The sequence below is a fragment of the Mustela nivalis genome (assembly GCF_964662115.1).
Source record: "Mustela nivalis genome assembly, chromosome: 4".
Lineage (NCBI taxonomy): Eukaryota > Metazoa > Chordata > Mammalia > Carnivora > Mustelidae > Mustela > Mustela nivalis.
Window position 1 is genome coordinate 118,159,022 of NC_139023.1, and position 26,097 is coordinate 118,185,118.

The 26,097-nt window shown below is 37.2% G+C and overlaps 1 protein-coding gene across 1 annotated transcript; it reads right to left on the reverse strand.

Annotated features, from left to right (window-relative positions):
- Window positions 1–11,324: 11,324 nt before the first annotated feature.
- Window positions 11,325–24,316, reverse strand: DMP1 (dentin matrix acidic phosphoprotein 1). The gene is made up of 6 exons (XM_082726623.1): window positions 24,189–24,316; window positions 18,706–18,786; window positions 18,196–18,243; window positions 15,817–15,849; window positions 15,577–15,624; window positions 11,325–13,719 (listed from the first exon to the last, which is right to left on the reverse strand). Exons 2-6 carry the CDS (start codon window positions 18,763–18,765, stop codon window positions 12,355–12,357), a joined length of 1,554 nt encoding a protein of 517 aa, XP_082582749.1. The 5' UTR covers window positions 18,766–18,786; window positions 24,189–24,316; the 3' UTR covers window positions 11,325–12,354.
- Window positions 24,317–26,097: the final 1,781 nt, after the last annotated feature.

Here is a 26,097-nt window from a genome sequence, read left to right on the forward strand (position 1 = left end):
CTTACCCCCCACCCCCGCCATGCCTCCTCTCTACCTACTTGTGATCTCTGTCAAATAAATAAATCTTTTTAAAAAAATTTCTTCAATAATTTAAATAGTCCTAACTACAAACTGTGGGAGTCCCCTAATTATTTTCTCTGTGTCCTGTCTCTCCCTGTTCTTATCCATCCCACATACCGGGGACAGACAAAGGGAACCATTGTGCAGTTGCAGGAGAGAAGTGACAGGGGTGGGAGGAATTACATTTTTCAGAAGTAAAGATAGCTGCAGTATAAAAAATACTTTGGAAAGTTATTAGTGGCAAACAAGGGAGTGCATCTCTGTAATGCAAGAACTGCCCACATTTCTGTCTGGGGTTGACCTTTGTTCTGAATTCCACTCTTGAGGCTACGCAGGGATCACAACAACAAGCAACATTGCCACCTGCTGGAAGTTAGAGAAATTACAGTGGGGGTTATCTCTTCAAAGACCCTTCAACTCCAGGCCTTGAAATTATCTTACAGAGCCCTGGGAGTTTTTGGTTGTTGTTGTTGTTGTTGTTGTTGTTTTAAAGAAATGTAAACATAAATTCCAGTTGTGTTTAATTATAATTCTTCTCTTCTAGGTCATAAAGCTGTTGTTCAGTTATGACTCTCAGATCTGAACTCTGAAAGTCTGCAATTCAGGAATTGTTCTTGTTGAGTAATTTACATTTTTACTGTAGTTGATTCTATTAAATTACAAACATTAAATCAAGCAGCTTGTAGCCTAGTTATATGTATTTTGCAAATGAAGGTGGTTAAAAAGACACATGCGATTCTCCCTTCAGGCAGGTGAAAGATTATATGTAGTTAAATTAAAAGGCATCTAGCCAAAAGAAAGATTTTTCTGTAGCAGATTGAGAGTGGGTAATCTAAGGTTGAGAAGTAGCAAAATGATATTTGCGTATACTTGTTCAGTGCTTCATTTCCATTAGTAAAAGGCAAAAAGTATAAAGGAAGATGTCTAAGTAATTTAGATAATGTATGATAACTTAAAAACTGTAAAACATTACAAATATGTAAGTTAAGTAAGAAGATTAAAATTCACTGTAATTGTGGGACCCCTGGGTGGCTCAGTCAGTTGAGTGGCTGCCTTCGGCTCGGGTCATGATCTGGGGTCCTGGGATCGACCCCCACATTGGGCTCCTTGCTCAGTAGGGAACCTGCTTCACCCTCTCCTTCTGCCTGACACTCTGCCAGCTTGTGTTCTTTCTCTCTCTCTCTGTAATTGTAACTATGGAAAAATACGCATGCTTACAGAGTGGTGACCAGGCGGTCAGACTATGTACCCACTGATCATGTTAAGTCATATTAAGGTGAATTTCTAGAGCTAGTAAGCGTTTGCATTTTCTCTGTGGTACTGCTATTCTGTATCAGATTCTGAACTACATGAATATAGTTTTGGCCAAGGTGTGAAGCATTCTGTCCCACTTCCTTGAATACAACATTTCCTTGGCCTATGACCTTATATGGATTGGACTTTAGTTTGCCATAATCCCTCAGATTTGCTGCAGTTCCCTTACTCCTCTCCTTAATATTTGAAAAGTCAGGAAGGTAAACAGTCTACTCCCAGAAAGAAAGCCTAAATATTGACTCTTCAAGTACACAAACAGTTTCTAGGAGATGGTGAAAACAGTTCTTTACTTTGCCCTGGACAATAATCAACCCATATGGAATCCAATTCTCATGGACATAGGGGGTCCTTTCTTTCTGGTCTCCTTTCTCCGTCCTCCTCTTTCTTCTCTTCTCTCCTTTTATCCCCTCCATTATTTTAGCCATTTTTTTTTTTTATCACTTGGGGCCATTTGATTCCTTCAAGCTTTTCCTTTAGTGAAGCTGGAGCTAAGATAAATGGAGATTACTTTCTTTTTATATTCTTTTTCATATTCTTAAAGTTCTGTGTAGGGGAGAATAAAAGGCAAATGATACTTTGAGGTTCATCCTTAGAGTGAAACATCTAAAGGCAAACAAAATATCTTTTATTACTAATATTTTAACCATTTTAAAGCACAGCAAAGTTTATCCTTTACCTATGTGAACTTCTTATTTATCACCCTAGCTTGGTATCAACTTGGGGAGGGAGAGGATGGGGTGGGAAGCAACCACCCCAGGAAGGAGATGAATGAGCCTTGAAGTTGTTTTAGGTGGACCTAACAATATCCCAGTCAGACTTCCTGCACCCTTCCTTCTGCTAGTTCTCTTCTTCCCCATGGGGGGCTTCCAGACAGTCTGCTACACCTATAATTTATAAAGGATGGCTTGTGTTACAGAAAAGAAGAGTAATGGTCTCTTTCATAGCAGTTACAAAGTAAAGTCTTTGACCAAACACTACATTTATATTCAGTTGCTTAAAATAATAGTTATAATCTGTGCCAAAAAGGGAAAGCCAGAATTTCTGTTTTGTGTGTCTCACCATGAGATCTACAGTCTGTAGATATTTCTCCTGCTGTAATTTCTTCCATCTGTTATATCTGTTATATTGCAGTGCAAGCACAGACGGAAACTGTTCATGAGCTTAAGCAAGATTTATTTTAATGACAAGACACATGCTGATAGAAAACCAGTGAGAGTAAAACTCAAGAGATATTATATTCTGACTGACCTTGGACTGGGAAGTTGCCCAAAAAGCAAAAATATCCTTACATATTTTATGATGACTTGTTGTCTTAACAAGGTACCATCCGGGCGGGGGTTGATGATAAATATGTGCTCCAGTTACTCAAATGTGGGGCCTATTTATGTGTTGACAGAGGAAGCAGAGAAGCCTGGGTAGCTGATGAACGAATTCAACTCATTATATGAAATGGGGTTGAAGTTTATTTAGTGTTTTATTTCAAAAATTAGACTACAACTGGGACCCAAGAATGGCCCAAAGTTTCCAGAATTAACTATTGTATTATTGCAGGAGTTCTCAATGTTGGCTACACTTTAGAATTACCTTGGACTTTAGAAGCCTACCAGTCCCAAAGCTCAAAAACAGACCAGTTAAGTCAGAATAGATAATAGACTAGGATAGAACTTGGGCAAAGAATTTTTTTTTTTTTTTTAACTCCTCAGGTGATGTGCAACCAGGGCTGAGAACCAGTACTGTTAGACAGTTTACAGTGGAATAGGAATACATCCTTACCTCATTTTCATTACATTCACCCATAATGGTCAGGTTTGAAAATTGTACTTGAATAATCAATATCTCAAAATGAAATTTTGACCAATAGTTTTAGTCCTTGTTGTAAACCAAATGTGTTGCAGTTTCATGAAACATTGGTATAACTACCATTTATTCACAAGGAATAGTCATATGCTGGAGAATTTTCTTTATTACCCATAATAGCAAAGACTAAATATTTCATTTATTTTAACTGACTCCATTGTGTATTTTTTTCTATACCACATTAATTTATAGTCTAAAAATTAATTTTGTCTAAATAATACTAAAGCCTGTGGAGTACACGTGAAAATATTATGAAAGCACAACTGAAGAACACTTTTTTTTTTTTTTAGTTATTAAGTAAAGGGAAGGTTACCCAATGTTTCTGGCAAGAAATCTAAAATATTATGCAATTAAAACTGTTTTACATTGTGTGAATATATACATATATACATGTACTAGAATATGGATTAAGCTGCTTTAATGGGGAAACCTCCAAATATGGCGGATTGAATAAGATTAAACTTTATTTCTATCTCATGAAACAACCAAGATGAGGGCACCTTTTGTTACAAGGAGGCTATTTCAGTAGTTGCCAGCTTCCAGCCAGTTGGGAAAAGAGGAAAGGAAAGAGGCCGAACATACCACTTCTGTTTATTTTCCACTGGCCAGAACTTAGCCATAAGCACATGCCTAGCTGCAAGGAGTCTGAGAAGGCAATGGATTCTTCTGAGTGGCTACGTAACCAAATGAAAGCCAAGGATTTCTGTTACTAACGATTTCTGTTACTAACAGAAAGAAAAGGAGAATGGACACTGGTATATTTCTCAATCTCTGTAATATCTACATATAACACAGAATCTAAATATACTTGGAACATAGATGAACCTTATGATTTAAATTTTTTATTTTGAGTTTATTTCATTATGTATCCTATTAACATTTGAGAAATTTAGAATTTGTATTCCTTTGAGGGAAGGCAGCCCAAGATGATGGCATAGGAAGATCCTGAAACACTTCTCACAGACACACCAAATTTATAGCTATATATGCAACACTTCTCCAAAAAAGACCTGAAAAGTAGCTGAAAGCTCCTTCACAACAAACAATAAAAGAATCATATTGAGATAGGTAGGAGAGACAAAGATGCAGTCTCACCAAAAATCTCATCTCTGATCACGATTAGGAGGGATTGCACAAACCCAGAGCTTCTTGCTCAGGAATGTGGAGTTCATGTCTCACATCCATCACCTCAGTCCTTGAGACCTGCACCAGAAAGACACATGGGTTTGAAAAGCAACGAAGCTTATGTCCAAGAGAGCCGGAGCGCTCTAGGGCACTGAGATACTGTTCTTGAAGAAGATTCATTTGCCCTGGGGTCCAATGCAAAAGCAGCAATTTGAAAATAACCTAGACAAAGGAGCTTTGAAGTTCTGTTTGAAAGCACCTAAACTATATATGAAGGAGATTCATTTGCTAATCTTAATGTGGCGATGGACAGGCAGGGCCTGTTGGGACTTTTCCAGGGACAGAGGTGCTGGTTTTTGTACTGTTCTTCTATCTTATTGGTACTTGTGGACATGCACAGTCGCATTCTCTTGCTACTCTGCTAAACTAGAGGGAGAGCACCCCAGTCTTTGCTCTTCCACTTCCCCACTAAAGCTGGCAGACACACACATTCCACACAGAGGACAATCTTTAATCATCGGGCTCTGATTGCCCAGTTAGTGGAAGGAAGGAAGTAATAAAGATCAGAGCGGGAATATGGGCTAAAAAGACTGTAGAAAAAAGATCAATGAAACTAGAGCTGGTTATTTGAAAATTTGGTGAACCTTCAGCTAGACTCATCAAGAAAAGAAAAACACAAACAAACAAACAAAACCAAGGACTCAAAATCAGAAATCAAAGAGAAGTTATACCACAGAAATACAAAGGATCACAAGAGACTACTATGAATAATTAGATACCAACAAACTGAACAACCTAGAAGAAATGGATAAATCTAAAGAAACATACAATCTTCTAAGACTGAATCATGAAGAAGTGGAAAATCTGAATATATTGATTACTAGTAAGGAAATTGAATCACTAATCAAAAACCTCCCTTTAAACAAAAGTCCAGGACCAGATGGCTTCACTGGTAAATTCTACTAACCACTCAAAGAAGCTGTAATACCTATCCTTCTCAAACTTCAAATAATTGAAGAGAAGAGAATACGTCCAAACTCATTTCCTGAGGCCAGCATTGTCCTATTAACAAAACCAGACAAGGGCACCACAAAAAAAAAAAAAAGAAAATTACATGCCAATGTCCCTGATGAACATAGATGCAAAAATCCTCAGCAAAGTATTAGCAATCCAACTTCAACAGTACACTAAAAGGATCATACACTATAATAAAGTGGGATTTATTCCAAAGATGTGAGGATGGTTCAATACCTGCAAATCAACGTGATACGCCACATTAACCAAATGAAGATAAAAATCATATGGTCATTCCAATGGAAACAGAAAAAGCTTTTGTCAAAATTCAACATCCATTGATGATAAAAACTCTCAACAAAGCAGGTATAGAGGGAATGCACTGCAGCAAAATAAAGGCGATATATGACAAGCCCACAGCTAACATCACACTCACTGGTGAAAAAAAGAATCCTAAAACTTGTATGGAACCATGAAGATCCTGAATAACCAAAGCAGCCTTGAGAAATGCATCCTGTGCATCACGCATCCTGATTTCAAACTACATTACAAAGCTATAGCAATCAAAACAGTATGGTATAGGCATAAAAAATAGACACATAGTGAAACAGAATAGAGAGCCTGGAAATAAACCCAGGCATAGATGGTCAGTTAATTTATGACAGAAAATCTAAAATATACAGTGGGGAAAGGAGAGTCTGTTCAAATAATGGTGTTGGGAAACTAGACAGCCACGTGCAAAAGAATGAAAGTAGGCTACTATGTTATACCGTACACAAAATTAACTCAAAATGAATTAAAGACTTGAAGGTAGAACCTAATACCATAAATCTCCTAAGGAAAAAAAAAAAAAAAAACCATCTGAGTAAGCTCCTTCACATGGTTCTTGACAATGAGCTTTTTAATCTGGCTCCAAAAGCAAAGCCAACAAAAGCAAAAATAAACAGGTGGGACTACATCAAACTAAAAAAGTTCCTGCACAGCAAAGGAAACCAACAAGAAAATGAAAAGGCAACTTAATGGGAGAAAATATTTCCAAGTGATATATTTAGTAAGGGTTAATATCTAAAATACATAAAGAACCCTTCAACTGAATATCAAAAATAATTTGATTAATGGGCAGAGGATCTGAACAGATACTCTTGCCAAGGAAGACATACATATGGCCAGCAGTCACATGAAAACACAAATCGAAACCACAGTGAGATATCATCTCATATCAGTTAGAATGGCTGTTATCAATAAGATAAGAAATTACAAATGTCAACAAGAATATGGGAAAAGGCAACCATCATACACTGCTTGTGGAAATGTGAATTAGTATAGCCACTATGGAAAACAGTATAGAGTTTCTTCAAAAAATTAAAAACATAACTGCCATATCATTCAGAAATTCCACTTCTGGTTATTTATTTGAAGAAAATTAAAACCCTAACACAAAAAGATATGCAACCCTTTGCTCATCACAGCATTATTGATATTAGCTATGATTTTGAAACAAGTCTCCCATCAATGGATTCGTGGATTAAGAAGATATGGTGTCTGTATATATACAATAGAATACTGTTTAGACATAAAGAAAAGAATGAAATCTTTCCATTTGCGACAACATAGATGGACCTAGAGGATTAAGTTAAATGAAGTAAATCAGGAAGGGCAAGACAAATACTATATGATTCTACCTATATGTGGACTCTAAACAAAATAAAACAAAATGCATAGATACAGAGAATAGAATGGTGGTTACCAGAGTGGGGTGGATTTGTGGAGCGGGCAAAATAGGTAAAGGGGGTCAAGAGGTACAGACTTTTAGTTTTAAAACAAATAAATCCTGTGATGTAATAAATAGCAAGGTGACTAGTCAGTAGTATTGTAGTGCTCATTTGAAAGTTACCAAATTTGGGGCACCTGGGTGGCTCAGTGGGTTAAGCCTCTGCCTTTGGCTCAGAGTCCTGGGATCAAGTCCCGCATCGGGTTCTCTGCTTGGCAGGGAGCCGGCTTCCTCCTCTCTCTCTGCCTGCCTCTCTGACTACTTGTTATCTCTCTCTCTCTCTCTGTTTTTTTTATATTTACTTTTTATTGAATTTGTTAATGTTACAGAGTTCTTGCACTGCCAAACCATGCCTGAGAATTCAAAGAAAGAAATGGTACAATGGACAGCCTCACCCACCCATCATACAGTATATTAAAACTTGATTCATGTGCATTTTTAGATTTCACAATCTTTTAAAAAGTTATAACAAGAGTTGGAATTTTAAATCCCCTGCAGGTCTTCAGATTTCTAGTATAGTATGCTATTAAATAAAAGTTCCACATACTCATCTCAGTTCATTCCTCAGTAACACAACCCCCAACAAAATTTTGCTGGAAAAAAAATGCATACTTTTCAGGGGAAATATGTGGCTCAAGATCCAAGATTATTTGTTAAGATTTTTGGTTCCCAAATGAAGTCTTCAGTTTAACCAAGAATCCCTTGTTTCTTGCTTAATCATCCAACCTTTCCTTGGCTGGCTCAGCTGCTCACCCCAGTACACCAGAAGGCAGGTACCCTGCCTGCCGCCTCAACCACCACCTAAGTCATGGCCCAGACGTGGTTGGAAGGTCCTGTCAGGAGATACTGTGAACTCCCAGGAGTCAATTTCTGCACTGACACTGTCATCAAGACTGAACTCCTGGAGATGACTCACACCGGGGTAGTTTTACTCGCTCACTTGCTTCACTCTTGCCAGGAGCAAGTCTGCAACTCCGGCATTTGGCAAAGGGATTTTGTCAAATAAATAAATAAAATCTTTAAAAAAAAAAAAAAAAGAAAAGAAAGTTACCAAATTTTCTGTGGCCTGTCATTGAACAGAAATGGAATCAGACTGTGCTAATTCTTGGATTATGAGTAGGGTGCTTAACTTAGCTTTTCTGTGTTTCATTTGCTAATCTTTATTTGTTATATGTTTTTAAAGGGGGTATAGAATTTATAATACCTATGTCAAAAGGTGTTTATGATATGTATATCGTATATGAAAACCTGGCTCCAGAAAGGTACTCATTAACAGTGAAAGCTGTTCTCCTTAATCTGGCATTCAGAAACCTCCACGTATAACTTCCTCTTTCTCTTCTTCTCTTCCCAGTGCTTTGGTAACACCAGATTACTTTTTTTTATCATACATTAACATGCCATAAATAATTTTGCACATTTACTTCTCTGTTCCCTATGCTTGGAGTTGCTTCTCGCCTGTTTTTTTTTTTTTTTTTTTTTTTTCACTTCCCAAGGTTTACATTAGATGTCCTATTACCTCTTCAGCTCTCCAAACAGGTTAAGCACTCCCTTCCACGTACACCCATGGAAATTTAATGACAGCCCTATAACTGCTCTAACCGTCTATCACCATGCATACACTTTTGTCTCTGCCATAGATTATGAGCTTTTTAAAGGCAGAAATCAGGTCTCATTCATCATTCTATAGATCATAAGATGTGTTCCATAAATGTTTGAATGAGTCAGTGGGTAAATGGGGAAGATTAGAAACCATCAATTTGTATTTATTTTGGAGTCACAGAGAGTGCCGACATTATATCAGGAACTAGGAGCAGTAAATTAAGATTATAGTTTAGGAACTAAATTTTTAGATCTACATAAATACACAAAATCATCTGGAGAAGACATAATGGCTCCAGGCCAACAGGACTCCACAGAAACCAACTCAACTATACTAATAATTTATGTAAAGGAACAATGGGCATTTAAAGAAGAGTGGGTTAACCCTAGTAATCTTAGAAAATCAGGGTCACTGTGGCAAGACTTGATGATGGCTCTTTGGAGTACTTTTCAGGAAGGAGTCAGCTTTCTAGAATTTGAGTCCCAACTGTAACATTTTTCATGGAACACCATAGATAGATCATCTTATTTTAGCCCAGTGCTATTAAGCATGCATGCCACATAGCTCTCATTTGTGTCTCATTTGTGTTCATCTCGCAGCCTTTAATTCTTATTCTCCCCATTATAAATTAAAAATTGATTTCTGATTGTGATTTGGCTACTCAAGTGGACTCATCCATTATAGACTTCAGTGAGGTACTCCATGAGAAAATTTATACACCTTCAAAGCTAACGCCCCTGTCCAGTCAGCTTTCTTTTGGATAATATTTTTATACTTTTGATTATAAAATAGACCAGTGTCCATACCTAGTACATAAAATGAGTGATGAGAACTTAAAACTCTCCCACATCTGCCTAAGATGATTTCTAACACCAACATAGATACAATTCTTATCATTATTCTTCTTCAAAAAGTCCTGTTAGTTAACTTGGTAAAAGGATTATATGACCTGGGAGTACTGCTAAACTTAATACCTAAGGCTATGAGTCTGAGTTGATTAGGCATTTTGTCCTCAAGTCACAAAGACTGACTCATTTTGTCTCAAGAAAGGTGAATGTATTGTAAGGGTACAAGTGGCACTTAAAAGGAAGGAGCATTATAGGAATCCAAGAAGGCCTAGAGGACAATAGGAGAGTCAAGATCCAAGCATGAGAGCAAGAGAATTCTGATTTTGCCTCTTCACATTGAGAGCTCAATAGTTTTCAGTTTTGTGCTTCACTATTAACGGACTCTCTCTAATGGCTATTTCTGGCTCTCTGTTTTTGTTTTGAGTACTTGTTGACATCTGTCTTCATAAATACTCAAATATTCACAGAGGGAAATTCATATTAGACCTCAAGCCACTCTCATTTATGTTCAGGCAGAGCCTTTGCAAAATGTCTCATCTGATGCTGCTGTCCAGTCTATAGGCAAGTCCCCTGGGTTCAGGTTCTCATCAGAACAATCTCCTGTGGTGAGACCGGGCAGTTGAATGGTTGGAACCTGATCAACTATGCCTCAGGCACCCAGGAGGTCCAAACATGGGGCAGTTCTCCTTATAAGAAGCTGTGGGTTGGCAGGAACTTACAGGTTAATAAAGTCAGTAATTTAATCCATTCAGACAAAGAACGCAAATGTAAGCGTATGGATGGGCTACATCAGAATCTCCTGGGATCCTTCTAAAAATAGAGAATTCTAGGTTTCACTTTAGACCTACTAAATTAAAATCTCAGTAGTAGGAGTAGGAGTAGGATTAGAGAATTAATTAGAGGTAGAATTAATCCTAGAAGTAGGATTAGAGAATATACATTTATTCTCCAAGTGACAACAGCTCTAACATATTGATGGAATGGAATTATGGGAAGGATGGGAAAGCTCAGGCTGAAAGAAAGTCTTTATTGGGGCATCTAGGTGGCTCAGTTGGTTGTGTCTGACTCTTGATTTCAGTTCAGGTCATAATCTCAAGTTTGTGATACAGAGCCCTACGTTGGGGTCTGCACTGGGCATGGGGCAAGCTTGGGATTCTCTCTCTCCCTCTACTCCTTCCCCATCTCACATATATACACATAGATACACACACTCTCTCAAAAAAATGGAATGAATGAATGAATGAATGAATGAAAGTCTTCCTGATTCTCTTAATAAATTTGTAGGGGAATTCTGATGTACTCTAATGGAATTGTGGCTAAAAACACAAAATAAAAGTGCCAAGGTACAATAGTTACTTACAAAGAATTTAAAAATGTAAAGAATATGTTTCCCTGTAGATTCCAGAGTTTATACAAATGAGAGTCTAAGAGGCCAGAAGGAACTAATGTTAAACTCAACCACGATGAACTTTTGAGATTGCCTTAAGCAATGTTGAGAGCTTGCTTCATTTTCTTTTTTCCTTATATATAACAGGTATATTTGGTAAAATATCATGATGTATAAAGTAATTTTTTCAAAATGCTACCTAATTCATAAAATTTTCATGAAATAATTTAAGAAAATCTTTTATTTTAATGGAAGAAAGGAAACGATCCTTTAATGCTTTAAAGGAAGAGTTATTTAATACAGATATTCCCTAATAATATTACTATAAAAATAAGCACATACTACTTCTAGATATTATTATCTTTATTATAAAATATAATTTTATGTTGAGGTAACATTTCAAAGGATATTTGGCAAAAATCAATTGAATTCTATATACACAATTTCATTATGTGCAATATATGTAAAGGACAATAATTTTTCTAGCATTGCACATAGACTGATTTTAGAAAAAAATAAAGCTAAAAGTTCTCTATTTAAAGAGGGATTTCTTTCTACTACTCTCCCCCACCCAGTCTTCCATATTGTATCACCAGTGTGGGTGAGTCAGTGTTCATGGGAATTCCAAAAAAAGCATCAAAAAGGGTAAATAAGTTGAAAACAAAGTTTCCTTTATCCAGAATACCTCACTGTGCCATAATTTGAAAGTGCTTTCAAAAACTAAATATTTAATCATATAGGATTCACTATTGTTTATCCCAGGAATGAATAGAATTCTCTTGTCTTCAACAAAGAAATCTTATGCAGAGCTCCAGCACTAGTCTTTTCTGCTGTGAAGACCTCCCTGATTTTCCAAGGCAAAGTTGGTCCCATCTTCTGTGCTTCCATATATTTTGTTCATACTTCTTATAGCACTTAACACACTGCATTGTAATAATTCTTGTTTCCCCCATATGTATCCCTGTTTAGCTTTTTTAAGTTTATTCATCCCTCTATAAGCTCCTCAGGAGCAAGAAACAAGCCTTAAGCTTCTTTATATCCCAGCACCTAGCACAGTGCCTGGTACATAATAGAACCTCAGTAACTATTATGTTAATGAGTTAGTAACTATTTCAGTTGTGAAGCTATAATGTATATCTTTCCTTGCTTCCAGTCTCATTGAGTGTGTTCTGGTGTCACCTGAGAGTATTTAAACCCTATAAGTTGGTGACACCCTAGAACATTTAGGTGACACCCTACAACATTTCCTTTCAGAAAGAAATGACCTCTGGTTGTCCTTCTGATTAAAAAAAATCAATAAATTATAGTTATAATGATTTCCCTATTCTCCAACTCCCAAGACCCCTATAGGTGAGAGCCACTTCTTGGAGAGTTGACACTAGTAGCCGTCTTGGCAGTCATTGTCATCTTGATCCCCAATGGGTTTGTTGTGATAAGTATCAACTGTTAATTTTCTGCTTTCTATCTCAGTGTTTTTTGACTGGCCATCTTCCTCACTGCTTGATTTGCTCTCAGTAGAGTTGCTGTCTTCTTTTGATTTGCTGCTGTCCTGAGAATCACTGGCATCATCTTCCTCAGACTGGCTGTCTTGCTCAGACTGGCTTTCTTCACTCTGGCTCTCTGCTGAGGCACTGTGAGACTGGCTCTCCTGGCTAGAACTGTTCTCCTCATTAGAGGACTCTGGGCTTTCCTCTGAGTCTTTGAGGCTTTCATTGGATTCACTGTCCGCTTGCTCCTCTGTGGATTCACTTTCTGAACTGGAGGGTTTATTCAAGCTGTTCTCTTCACTGGAATCACTATCTTCCTGATCTTCTGAGTAACTGGTGGTATTATCTGGGTTGTCACCCCTGGACTCACTCACTACTTCTTCCTGAGATTCACTACTGCTTTCCTGAGATGGCAGATCATCCTCTTGACTAGACTCACTACTGGGGTCTTGTACATCTTGACTGTCTTCTTGGGACTGATTTTCCTCACTCTCTTCAAGAGATTCACTCTCGCTGTTTTCCCTGGATTGACTGAGACCAGCTTCTTTCGAGTTGGTGTTTTCTGTTGAGTCACTCTGGATTTCTTCCATTGTGTTGCTATCATCAAATTCATCTATATCGTCTTCCTCAGAAATGCGGGACTTTCTGAAAATTCTCCTCCTGGAATATTCTACTGATTGGCTATCACCTGAATCCTGAGTGCTTGCTTGTTCATCACTGTTTCCTTTTGATTCTTCTGATTTGACACTAGCACTGTTCATTCTGGAGTTACTTCTATCACTCCTGATAATGTCTGGATCATCATTCTGGATTTCTTCATCACCAAACTCGGAGCCATCCCCATGGCTACTATCCCCTTCACTGTCACCTCCCACCCAGTGCTCCTCACTCTCACTCTCTCGAGCAGAGTCACCTCTCTCAGACCTGCTGTTCACCTCATCCTCATTGTCAAGTTCCCTGCTCTCACTGGTGGTATCTTGGCCACTGTCTTCCCCTTGCAGGGCACTGTCTTCCCTAGATTGTGTGGTGTCAGCTGAGTCCTCATTACTTTTGAGTCTGGAGTTTCCTCCTTGTCTCTCTTCAGGTCCTGGGCCACTGTCATCATCACCAAAAGTGTCATCACCACTGTCATCTTCATCATCATCGGCTCCTTCTTTTCCTCCATTCCTAGAAAGGCCACCAGCTGGTCTATGTGTATATTGATGATCATCAAAGCCCTCCTCTGATTCAGCGCTGTCACTGGGGTCTTCATTTTCCTGGAGTTTGGGGTTAACAAATATGGTCAGTACTCCAGGAGCTGATATAGAGGGTGTTACCTAGGCTCTTCCTACTTTCTTCTCTTGTCCCTCCTTCTAAACCATGGTCAGTTTTACTGCTCAATAACATGTCTACTAAAGGTTAAAGAGGAAAGAAGAGGAGTTGAAACTCAAGCCATTCCATTTTATATAGGCACAATTCACTCACTGCTACAGAAACTTTCTTAAAAAGCTCTATAGAAATCACATTCATGAAACTCAAATCATATTGTAAGTCTGATTCCTAGAAGAAATTCTCAGAGAATTTTTTGTTTTTGATACATTAAAGAGATGTTTGAAACACCCTTCAAATTTTTTGGCTTAAAACATTTTTCAAAATTATTGGGTGACTTTAAAATGACCCACATTTTTTTCTAACCAACTCTGGGTGGGTGGCAGGGGGGCAGCAGGGGGAATGTACTAGGGCAGTAGAATGAAACTTTTAGCTAAAATGAAAGTAAAATGTTATGGTAAGATATACATCTCACCCATACTATATTTATACTTCATTCACACAGGCAGAGGGTTGCCTGTAGAAGGCTTAGCTAGAAGAGTGCAACTAGTGGGACCACTAGGGAGTCTTAGTTCTAAGTGTGAGCTCAGAGAGATTATCCCCATAAGTCAAACAATTGGAAGCTCTATACAGATAAAGAAGGATAGTGGGTCTTCATTCATTATGCTTTGGAAAAATCTGCTCTCTTTACCATATCCCATAGCAGAGCATTCTTGCTGACTTTGTTTTTATTTTTCCACTTGTCCCTACGGATCAATGTCTGATTTTGCAGTTAGGAGTACAGAATGATGACATCTCTTCCCATTGTTAGAGTTCACACTGGTATGCTGGACTAAGCATCTTTTTAGCTCCCCATTCCTCAATAGGTACATACTGCGCCCTTCTCAAGCAAATACTATTACTCTTATTTGAGAGTTCAGAGAATATTGAGGCAATAAATCATAACATCTCCAGAAAACATCCCCAATTATGTGTTTATAAATTTCTAGAATGTTCCTCACACCATCTTTAGTAATAGTGGTAAACTAATAATTCATCTTCCAACTAGTTGAGTATAAAATACATCATGGACCAAAGCCTCAAGGAGAAACCTGGTTCCTGGAATCTCTGGAACCCCATAGGTTTGAGTTTGGTCAAATGGTAGGACAACCAAGAAAGTAATGACATTTAGTCTTAAGAAAATAAAGAGTGCACACGTAAGAGGGAAAAAAGCCAGTTTTTTCTTAAAGGGTTATAATTACAAGTTAAGTCAGCTTTTCTCATTACCGGGGTTACCACTGAGACTGTTTTAAAGACAAATCATTACCAAAGAAGCTGTTTCAGTTAAGTTTCTTCAGGGCCTTCCTGTTCTCTCCTCCAATAAGATCCTTGACATGGAGGAGCTGTCTAGGCCCAGCAGGTACTTGATGTTAACCAGGAAGATTTCTCTGCCTGATCTGAACTGCTCCAATTATAAAAGCAACATTTTTAAAGTGATAAATGAGCTATTACTTGTCTAACATAGTTTAGGACCATTTGTGCGTGTGTGTGTGTGTGTGTGTGTGTGTGTGTGTTCTTTTTAATTAGAGGACATCTGGGGCCACAGTGTCTACAGTCTGGCCCCAGCGATAAATATGGAATGAACATTATGTCCACCTCTGAATTCTCCCACTCATTTTTCTCTTCTTACTTTATGGGATGATTTAGCTAGCATAACTAATGGTTAGAAAATATTGCATTTAGAATGGTTGCAGGTAATTTAATCTAACATCATTTCCTTCAATTCCTAAGTAGCCTGAAAAGTTAGGAAAGGTCTGTTTAATTACCTGTTCCTCTGAGCTAACTTTACTTTCTTCTGATGACTCACTGCTCTCCTAAAAGGAAAAGAAAAAGTTGTTTATTTTCCTTTTAGTAATTTCCAAGGAAAAAAACATATGATACATATAAATTGCTTGCAGTTTGGATTTACTGCTGTCCAAATGGCTTAAGGTGATAAGAAGAGTATTAAAGTAAATTTACTCTATGAGATGTTTATGGAAAAAAAAAAAAATGAATGAGATAGTTACCAAAGGTGGTGTTGGTGTCTGAGCCAACTGTCCCTGTAAAAACAGGAAGGAAAACAAATTACTCCTTTACAGATGGATCATGTCTCGTGGATATTTAAAATAATTTTAGTTGAGGGGCGCCTGGGTGGTTCAGTGGGTTAAGCCACTGCCTTCAACTCAGGTCATGGTCTCAGGGTCCTGGGATCGAGCCTTGCATCGGGCTCTCTGCTCCACGGGGAGCCTGCTTCCCCCTCTCTCTCTGCCTGCCTCTCTGCCTACTTGTGATCTCTGTCAGTCAAATAAATAAATAAAATCTTTAAAAATAAATAAAATAAAATAATTTTAGTTGATTTTTTTCATTTCTTGATATATAGTTTACATTTACATGAGTAATAATGGCATTTTATGGTGAAATGGCTAAAAAGAGAATATGATATGGCCTGATGGCCTAGAAAGTTCTTGTGAGCTAAAAGACCTAGAAGATTTTTGTGTTTCTGATACTTCACTTAGAGAAAAATATACTTTCTTTGGAGGTGGTTGTTTGTACAACCTAGATAAAATGTAACATAGGGGGAAAAAAAACCCAGCATTGAAACTTAGAACCCAGATTTAAGTCTCAATTAGCTTCTTGGCTTTTGGTTATAGCCCTGAAAACCACTGTTTTGGTTTTAGTGCTGAAATTCACATGTTCCAGGAAGCCCCTAAGTCCTGGGTAAACTGTGATGTTTGGTCACTCTGTGTGTATCTGGGCAATTCAATTCACCTTTTCAATGTCAATTTTTTGTTCATAAATTAAGAATATTAGCAATCACTGTGCATACTCCACAGAGTTGTTATGAGGAAGAAATTGGAAGCATCAATATGATATAAACTAAAGAAATAATCCATTTTGAGAATATCACTTTATAAAATTCAGTGATAGATAAAACTGAATTGAGAAAGCCATTAAACCTTTCTTGAATTACATAAGATCACACATACGCAAAAACTAAGTCTGAAACTTAATTAGGCTTAGTTCTGATGTATTTCACTTTTTTTGATCTTATAAGAACTCTTAAGATTGCCTGAGCCACCTCTTGTGCCTTCTCTGCATCTCCACTCCCCCTTCCCCTTAAGCACAGCAGGATCCCCAAATTCCTTGTGGTTCAAAGCTGCTGAGCCATGGGTGTGAAGGCCTGAGGTGCACAGAAAAGCAGGGAGGAGCTGCTATCAGCATGGTTTTAACACTCCTCTCAGCATGCTAAGCAGGGGTATCTCCCCAGAGGAAGGAGCTATAATCACTTGGAATCTTTGCCCATGACCCCACAGGCAGGCACAATGCTAGATTCTCAGAAGTAACTATCGGTTATCATTTAGAATTAAAGGATAGAAGGGAGCAAGACATTGGTATTTTTCTAATGCCAAAGCTAAACGTGAGAACCTAACACGTTTGTGGTACTCTTAGAGTCTTTGGTTGAATGAGAGAGAGGATCTATAGTGGCTGCTTTTCACTTAACCAGCCAAAGGACATCTCTGATGAAAGTTCATGAGAAATCCTGCAATGCCAATTCCATTCTTAGGCAGGGGCAGAGCCCCCATCCCAAGCCTCTGACATGATGTGGCAACCACTAATAATGTTGTGCCCAAGCTCCATTATATGCAAAAGCCAGCAGGTAACAAGGTTATGAACAGAATACTCTGACTTAGCATAAGATTTCAAGCCTTACTTGTAGTTTCAGTCTTGAGAACCTGTTGCTCTCCTAGACTTGGCCCCTTCCTGAAAGGGTTATAATACCCTAATAGAGAATGTGGATTCTGGAGCCAGAGTGACCTAGGTTTAAAGTCTGGCTCTAACACTTAATAACCATGTAACTGAGACCAAACTAGGTTACTCTCTGTGTCTCAGTGTTCTCTTGTAAAGCACATAGAAGAGCCTAGCAATGGTTCTTGAGTTCTTGAGAATTAGTAACTGTTAGGTTATTCAGAGTTAATACTCAATCAACATTAGCTATTACTCCAGAGACTGTAGTATTCTCTCATCGTCCGTCTTTTCTCACTTTCTAAGACTTGACCTCCTGCCTGCCCGACATTTCCTGGTAAAACAGATTTCTAGTCCTAATCCTTTAAGAGCAGTTTGGTTCACTGTCATCCATTCCCTTCCACTACCGTGGACATCCATTATGAAAATAAAGCTAAAGGAAAAAAGTACCTCCTCACTGAATTATACTACCAAGTTGAAGTTGAAACATTATATGAACTAAATTTTTTCACATGAACTAGAAATTATAGCTCTTACTACCTATACCTTAGGTTATTAAGGTGTTCCTTAAAGCATTAACAGTTTCAACATCTGTGGCGGAACCAATATATTTAATAATATATTAAATTAATAATATTTTTAAAAACCTTATTTCTACTCACCTTCCATTCTTCAGAGCTCTCAGATTCAGTATTTTGATACCTGGCTACCTAGAAAATTTAGTGCACATGGTTAACACAGAAACTTTTCCAAGGCAGTAGCTTTTAACACTTTGCATATGTAGGAAGTAATAGTCAAATTTTGTATGAATCAGAATCAGCTGGACGCCTTTTAAACCACAGATTGCCCCATCCTTAGAGAGTCTGGCTCAGTAGATCTAAAGTAGGATCCAAGAACTTTCATTTCTAACAAAATCCTAGTTGATGCTGATGCTATTGGTTGGGGGACAGCACTTTGAGAACCACTGATGATGAAGAAAAATGAGAATCATAGCTATATGACTCAACAGAATAAGGACTAACTCAGATAATATTTTAAAGAAAACAGCTTCCTAAGAAACTACTATTTTCATCTGACTGGAAGATACACAGCCACCTTGCTTATAGCCAATGAACATTGTGGAATTTTAGGTGTAAAAGGTTTATTTCATATATCCCTACGCTGATACTTACTGGGACTGGAAGAGCACAGGACAATCCCCAAAGTAACATAAGCAGGATACTGGTCTTCATAGCTGGGTGTGACACCTCTACCTGTGGTGAAGGACAGAAGATGTTTTCTCTATGCTAAAGAAATATAGAAGTTTTAATTTTTTAACAGTTTTTTCCTATTAAAAAACACAACTTGTCCAAATGTCTGTCAGCTGATGAAAAAATAAAAGGTACTGTATTCACACAATGGAATATTATTCAGCCATAAAAAGGAATGAAGTACTGATACATGCTACAGAGTAGAGGAACCTTGAAAACATTATAGTGAGGGAAAGACCAGACACAAAAGACCACATACTATATGATTCCATTTATATAAATTGTCCAAAATAGGCAAATCTATAGAGACAGAAAGTAGGTTGGTGTTTGCCCAAGGCTGGAAGAGATGGGAGTTTGAGACAGTTAAGGAGTGAATTTTGGAGGTGAGGAAAGTTTTCCAAATTTGATTTCAGTGAAGGTTGCACAATTCTGTGCAATGGCTAAAAATTATTGAACTGTATACTTCAAGTGTGTAAAGTATATATTGAATTATATCTCAATAAACAGGTTAAAAAGAAACCTTACTTCTAAGAGATAAATTGAAAATATTTCAATGGAGAGGTCTATAAATACTTCTCCTCTAACCCATAAAATTTGATAAATGGAGGAACAAGTAAAGAAAGAGGAATAGAGAGATTTCTGACCAATCACTTTTATGATAATTATGCACCTTAGTGTGGTACATCAACTTGTCAAATATACACATAACATGAAATTTAGGGATACCATTGATGGATCATCTAACTTGTCTACACACACACACACACACACACACACACACAAATTGCTTCTCAGTCACATTTATAACTTCATAATAATATTTAGACAAAATAGGTTGGTTTTGCCCTTTTTTCCTTGATCTGAAGAAGTGTACTTGGCAGCCTTCATATTACAACTCCAGAAAGCTCTTAATATCTGCTGTGCTACAACAGAAACATAGATTGTGCTAAATTCTCTAAAATGTCACTCATGTTACTGAAGGATCTCAGGAAGTTGAGAGGTTTGGAATATTCTTGTGAATCACGCTGAGTGAAACATATAAAATCAAACTGTATTTTCCTGGATGGTGGCTTCATTCCACACTTCAAGAACTGGTGATTTGGGGAAACAGCCTGTTCTAGATCTAAAAATAGGTGTACTACATGCTAATACAAAAAGTTACTGAAATGACTTAAAGGGAAAATAATTTGCCCTGCACTTATAAGCCCTGTGGCTGCCTTAACCAATTTGTCAGATGGACTGCCAGGCATTTTGTCAAAAATCCTGCAAGTTTATTTCAGACTTCACTTTTGTTTTTAAGGTCCTGCAAATAATTTTAACCTCTGATCTAGAAAATAAGAATACATTGCTCACTAATGTCTGAATATGCTGAATAGCACCTGTAACACGTCTCCAGAAATCATTTAATTTGTTTTTAAATTTATTCAAGAAAATAGAAATCCTAAGAAGACTGAGAACATTCCTCATTTCTACTTTCATACAGCTCAAATAGCCCAATAGATATTCTCATTTTATGTATGAATGTTATCCCACTTCAACATAGTTATTCTTCATGTGTATTATTTTCTTTATTCTGATTCAGTGTCGTTCATATTAGTCCTTATATTTTGATATTTTTGTTTCTTTTTCAAATCTTCTGCCAATATTAATAGAAAAAACACGAAAATGCTCAACTGCATCTAAAAAAGCCTGATTTTAAAAGATATTACTTCTGAAAGAAGCCAGAATATCTTATATCCCCAAATATGCCTCTTTGACATAAAAATTATTTTTTATGACAAACAGCATTCGTAAGAAAGATCCTGTGATCCTTTTTCTTCCTAAAAGCAGGAAACTCCCATGTGAAAGGTGGCTTCCCTGTACCCAGAGGGAAGATGTACTCATCCTCAGAGAAGAGAGCTCAGGGCTGAGAGAAGTCTGTTCAAACGAACCTTGTTAAACTAATCCTATCTTCCCAGTCACTTCCCTACAATTTACTGCCCCAGCCCAAACGCTTTTGTCTTGTCAGTTCATCACATAAGTATTGTTTCGTTATCTAAAAGTTAGAAAAGTGGGACGCCTGGGTGGCTCAGTCAGTTATGTGTCTGCCTTCAGCTTAGGTCATTATCTCAAGGTCCTGGATAGAGATAGAGTCCAGCATCTGGCTCTTTGCTCAGTGGGGAGCCTGCTTCGCCCTCTGCCAGCAGTTCTCCCTGCTTCTCTCTCTCTCTCTCTCTCTCTTTCTCACACTCTCTGACAAATAAATAGAAATCTTTTAAAAATAAAAATAAAAAGGTTAAAAAAATAAAAGGTAGAAAAGCTTTCTGCTCTGGTCACTTCTTCAGGTCTTCATTCTCTTATGAAAGCTACCATATACATGTAGAAATTTCAATAAAACTTACGTGCTTTTCTCCTGTTAATCTCACTTAGGTCAGTTTAAGTCTTAGCCCAGTGAAGACCCTACGAGAGTAGAGGAAAATTTTTCCTCTTCTCTATTTCCCCTTAGCTCCCACAATCAAAACATTTTGCTTTCTTAAGTTCTTAGGTTCATTTTTTAAGCCAAGGAAAGTTTCCCCTAAATATGATACTCTCAACTGCATGCCAAGTGGTTTTGGCATCACAAGTCAAATGAAAATTAGGCTGTTCACCATTTTAATTTTCAAACTGAAATTTTAATAGGGTGATAATCTCATGATGTTCTGAAAGCTAGCAATATTCCAGACTTGATATAAGGCCAGTAAATACTGAGTTCTTGTTTTTTAGTTTAGTTTTGTTTGTTTTGCTTCTCTTTTAAAAAAAAAAAAATAGCTGATATACTACACTAATGAATGTTTGACTTTTTACAAACAAAGTATGTGCTTCCAGCATTCATGTTTCTTAGGGTTGGAATGCTATGAAACACAAGAGAGATGCAGTAATTTCCTTGTGCTTCTCCAAATACTATTTAGCACCCTGACCTACAACAGTAATTTCCCAAACTAAAATAAAATGCACCCAAGGGTCCTGAGAGTGGAAGGTGCCTCTCATAGAATGTAGTCTGCCATCAAGCATTAAAGAAAGTCAGATCTTAAACCTTATATTAGGCTTTCAATTAGTATTTTTATAAGAATAATTATGCTTTTGTGAAGTATATTCCAAATGAGAGCTGCAAAAGTTTATACACTTTTCAGCTACCATTCTAAAAAGGGCAGAAGCAGGTATGTGGTAGCCTTATTTTGAGTAATTATTTGGCAAAATAGCTACAAGCCCTCTTGAAAGAGATGAGTCCAGAATCCCAAGTTCTTTTTTGGTGATTGGTAAATATCATTTCTACATTGTATATGCTATCATTCTACAGTGAAAGCATGTGACCAAAAAAATCAATAACCTCAACTTGCGTTCCACCAGCTTGAAGGGCAGTGGGTATAAAAGATTTTCAAACTTTCTCATTTTTTCCCCCAGAGTTGAAAACACTCAAAATGTTTAAGATCAGGAGTAGGGAACTTCAGTCTCTCTCTGGATACTCTCAAGTATAACCAGAAATTCTCTGTGCTTCCAAGAAGGGAAATTTGTTCTGAAACTTCCTCCAAGTTAAGATTCACTGTAAAGTATGTATCTTCTTTTATGTAAACTGAAATGAAAGCAATAAGCCAAAAGAAGGAAATAAAGGATTGAAAAAAATCACAGGCTCAATTTATTATGTTTGATGTGCTTATTTTTTACTTAGTGTTGTTAATCTTCAAAAGTACCATGAACAATGTATCCATCCATTAGCAGTCAACAAATGCTTTTTAAGAATATCCTATGAGGGGCGCTTGGGCGGCTCAGTGGGTTAAATCCTCTGCCTTCTGCTCAGGTCATGATCGTGGGGTCCCCGCATCAGGTTCTCTGCTCAGCAGGGAGCCTGCTTCCTCCTCTCTGCCTGCCTCTCTGCCTACTTGTGATCTCTGTCTGTCAAATATATAAAATCTTAAAAAAAAAAAAGGTATATCCTATGAACCAGGCACTGTTCTAGGTGCTGAGTATACAGTCTTTTGTAATAATGATACAGTAATAACTGTAATAACAATACGGTAGTATGTAATTAGCTGGTCCTACAAAAGTAAAGTTATCCAAATCCAACTAACCAGAATCTCCATTAGCTGCAACTTGCTTCATTACTACTCTTTAAAAATAAAATAGAATTTTATATATGTTTATAAAAAATTAAAAATTAAAAATAAAATAGAATTTGACCAGGATATGAATTCTATCAGGAATTTGGAACACCAAACAAATAATGCAATAAAAATATCCAGTCCTTCCAACTGTAATTGTCTTAAGTCAGTTATAGTTGATCCCACATCATATGCCTTCAACCATAGTAAAATAAGTCCAAGATGCCCTAAACTTAAACATAGATTTGGAAGGCCTCTAAGCATCCGAGGAACATTGGTCTACATTACCATTTTGGCATAGCTAAGTGGACCGATGCCTTTAGAATATTGTTTGTTCACACATTTTAACCAACTACATCAAACTAGGATAGTCTATTTGACCCTCAGGTGCATGGAGAGTATGGTTCACTAGAAGTTACTGCTCCTAAAGAAGGCTGGTTGCTTCAAGTATTGCTACTACACTTGGGATTTTCTAGATGTCATAGGGAGTGCATTACATGACCACAATTCCCATTTTCTGTTATGGAAGACACACACTTATGATACAGATGAAGTGAAATAAATGCAGCAAATAAAAATAAGGATTGGAATATATATATATTCTTAAGTCTTCTACAATGGAAAGTGTTTTTAAAAGACAGTTATATTTTAAAAAGACAGTTATATTCAACATTTTATTGAATTCTTTTTACAAGGCATCATGCTAACAACAATACCTACATAACCAATACAAAAGCACTGTAATTATCCATCCTTGGTTTATTTCAGTGGTCTTAGCATCTTCGTTTAGTTACTCAGTTCATAATATTATTGGATACTACCTAGATAAGTAGCATAACGGTTTTTAATTTGAAAGACCGTATTTTGGAAGGCCTGCCAGTCTAGTTTAAATTCTTTCATAATGTTTTGTAGGCCATGAACATCACTATATACACAAAACCTAAATGTAAAAGTTTTATTTGTTTTGGTAATTAAAACTAACCTTCAAAATTACTTTCCATTTGCCTCCTGTTCAGTAAACTTTCCCTTTTAGAACTGCTGTGCAGAGATCTAATTAAAGTAGTACAGAGAAAAACATCTGGCTCTGTTTACTTAATATGTCATTATCATATCATTATTTGCTGTGGCATAATAACAGGCACAAAAATGGAAATCATTTTAACCCAAGGCTCAGCTCTCTCCATCTTTCTCTAGGTGGCATAATGCCCTTCAACATTTGCACACATTTAATATTTTCCAAACATAGCAGAAGTCATTTTAAAAATTTTCATAAAAAATAAAATTTCTTACCCTTTTTAGTTCACAAAGATTTTTCCCCAAAAGTCTCAACAATGAGGCTGAAGTTCTCAAAGAGGAAATTTATGCCCAATGATGCCACTCTTGTGTTGATGTTCTGCTGTTCACTTCTCTGACGGTGCAAGAATTTAAACTCGACTTCAGCTCTTCATAGCCAATCAACCTCAGGCTGGGGGTGACTGACATCATAAGGTGTCACCAGGACTCCAGTACACCCACACTTCCTTAACTTGCAGAGGCAGATTTTCCCTAAAAAGCTTTTGTGGTTCTCAAATGACTAGACTAGTTTCCATTAAATTGAAGATCTTCCTAAAGCTTTATTTTGATTTCTAAATATATGTCATTCACATCCATGCAGGCTTATGAGCATTATAAACAATGACAGTGTCTTCCACCCCACCCACTGATAGATCCCAGCAGACACATGGATGGGAAAAGGAGAGTCAAGGAGTGGGTAGCAAGTTTCCTGTTAATGTACATTTCCAGTTTGTACATGAAGAACTTCCTAAAATACTAGATTTGCCTAAATTGTTGGTGTTGAGAATATGAGCATTTATCCTTTCCCTTCTCATCTTTTAACAACCACTACTACTTCTCTCCTTTACCTCTCCTCTCCCTACCCCCCATATACACCAAAAGTCCAAAATTCTTAGTAACCTAGTGAAGTATTACAGAATTCTGTGGTGATTAGAAATATTAAAGCAACACCCCAAGCTACTTTTGTTTTTAACCAAAAATAATTTAAATCTAACACTTCACTATTCCTCCAACTGCTTGCCATGATTTAATTTAACTCTTCTCTTTGAAATCAGAATTGGTTTATGGGGAAGCCTAGTTGGGTAACATACAGAGAAATCAATTTCCAAGAAACTCTCTGTCATCACTGAAAATGTAATGAAACAGATATAATAGTATTTACCAGGGCTCTTCAGGGTATGTACTGAAGATTGTTGTAGGGAGCGGGAAGTGAGTTGGCACCTTCCAAGGAGCTTGCTCAAGTAACAATAGAATGGCCACTGAATATGTTACCAGGAGCTTTGGGTGGCTCAGTTGGCTAAGTATCCAACTCTTGATTTTGGCTCAGATCATGAAGTCAGGGTTATGAAATCAAGCCCCTTGTTGGGCTCCACACTGAGCATGGAACCATGCTGAAGATTCTCTCTCTCTCCCTCTCCCTTCACCCCTTCCCACTCTGAAAAAATTAAAAAATAGAAAGAAAGAGAATGTTACCAGAACTTAACTTCCTCAAGAATGGGGATGTTTGCTTTGTTTACTAATGTATACCCAGGGCCCTGGTACCCCATCTTCTGTGTCATGAAAAGCACTCAGTAAATACTTTTATAAATGACTGAATAGAATGGTTTCAAAATGGGCCAATTTATTCGTTTTTGCAGAACCTGTATGACTCACTCTAATTTTTATGAACGTGTTAATAATTGTTGGAATTTTTAACTGATACTCCTACCAACCTGTTCCAGAAGATTGGGATATCCAATTTCATCCAGGAAAAAAATATCAAATATATGGATTTTTAACTTATTCAGTGTGAACTTCAATGAGGTGGGAAGAGGCAAAAATGAGAAGAAAGGAGTCTACTTTTATATAAGCTTGATTAGAAGACCAGAGTTCATATGAGGAAACTAGAAATTCCCAATATTCTGCTCTGGTTCTCAATTACACTTGCCAGGTGGTTTTATAGTTCTTGACTGAAAGGTCGATCATAAAGAACCTCTTAATCTTATGTCAGAGTGGGAAGATTTTAGTGGGGGATGTTATAGGACATTATTTTAGAATCTCTCTAAATCCCTTCATAAAAACAGTGCAACTTGGTGTGCCTGGGTGTCTCAGTAGTTTAAGCATCCAACTCTTGATTTCAGCTCAGGTCATGATCTTAGGGTCCTGA

Bases quoted from the DNA above. Each gene is read 5' to 3' on its own strand.
- DMP1 (XM_082726623.1), bottom strand. From the start codon at position 18,765: ATGAAGACCAGTATCCTGCTTATGTTACTTTGGGGATTGTCCTGTGCT. The intron at 18,244-18,705 runs GTAAGTATCAGC...TAAATTTTCTAG, and splicing joins CCTGTGCTCTTCCAGTCCCA to GTAGCCAGGTATCAAAATAC. The intron at 13,720-15,576 runs GTAATTAAACAG...CCCAAACTCCAG, and splicing joins AAGTTAGCTCAGAGGAACAG to GAAAATGAAGACCCCAGTGA.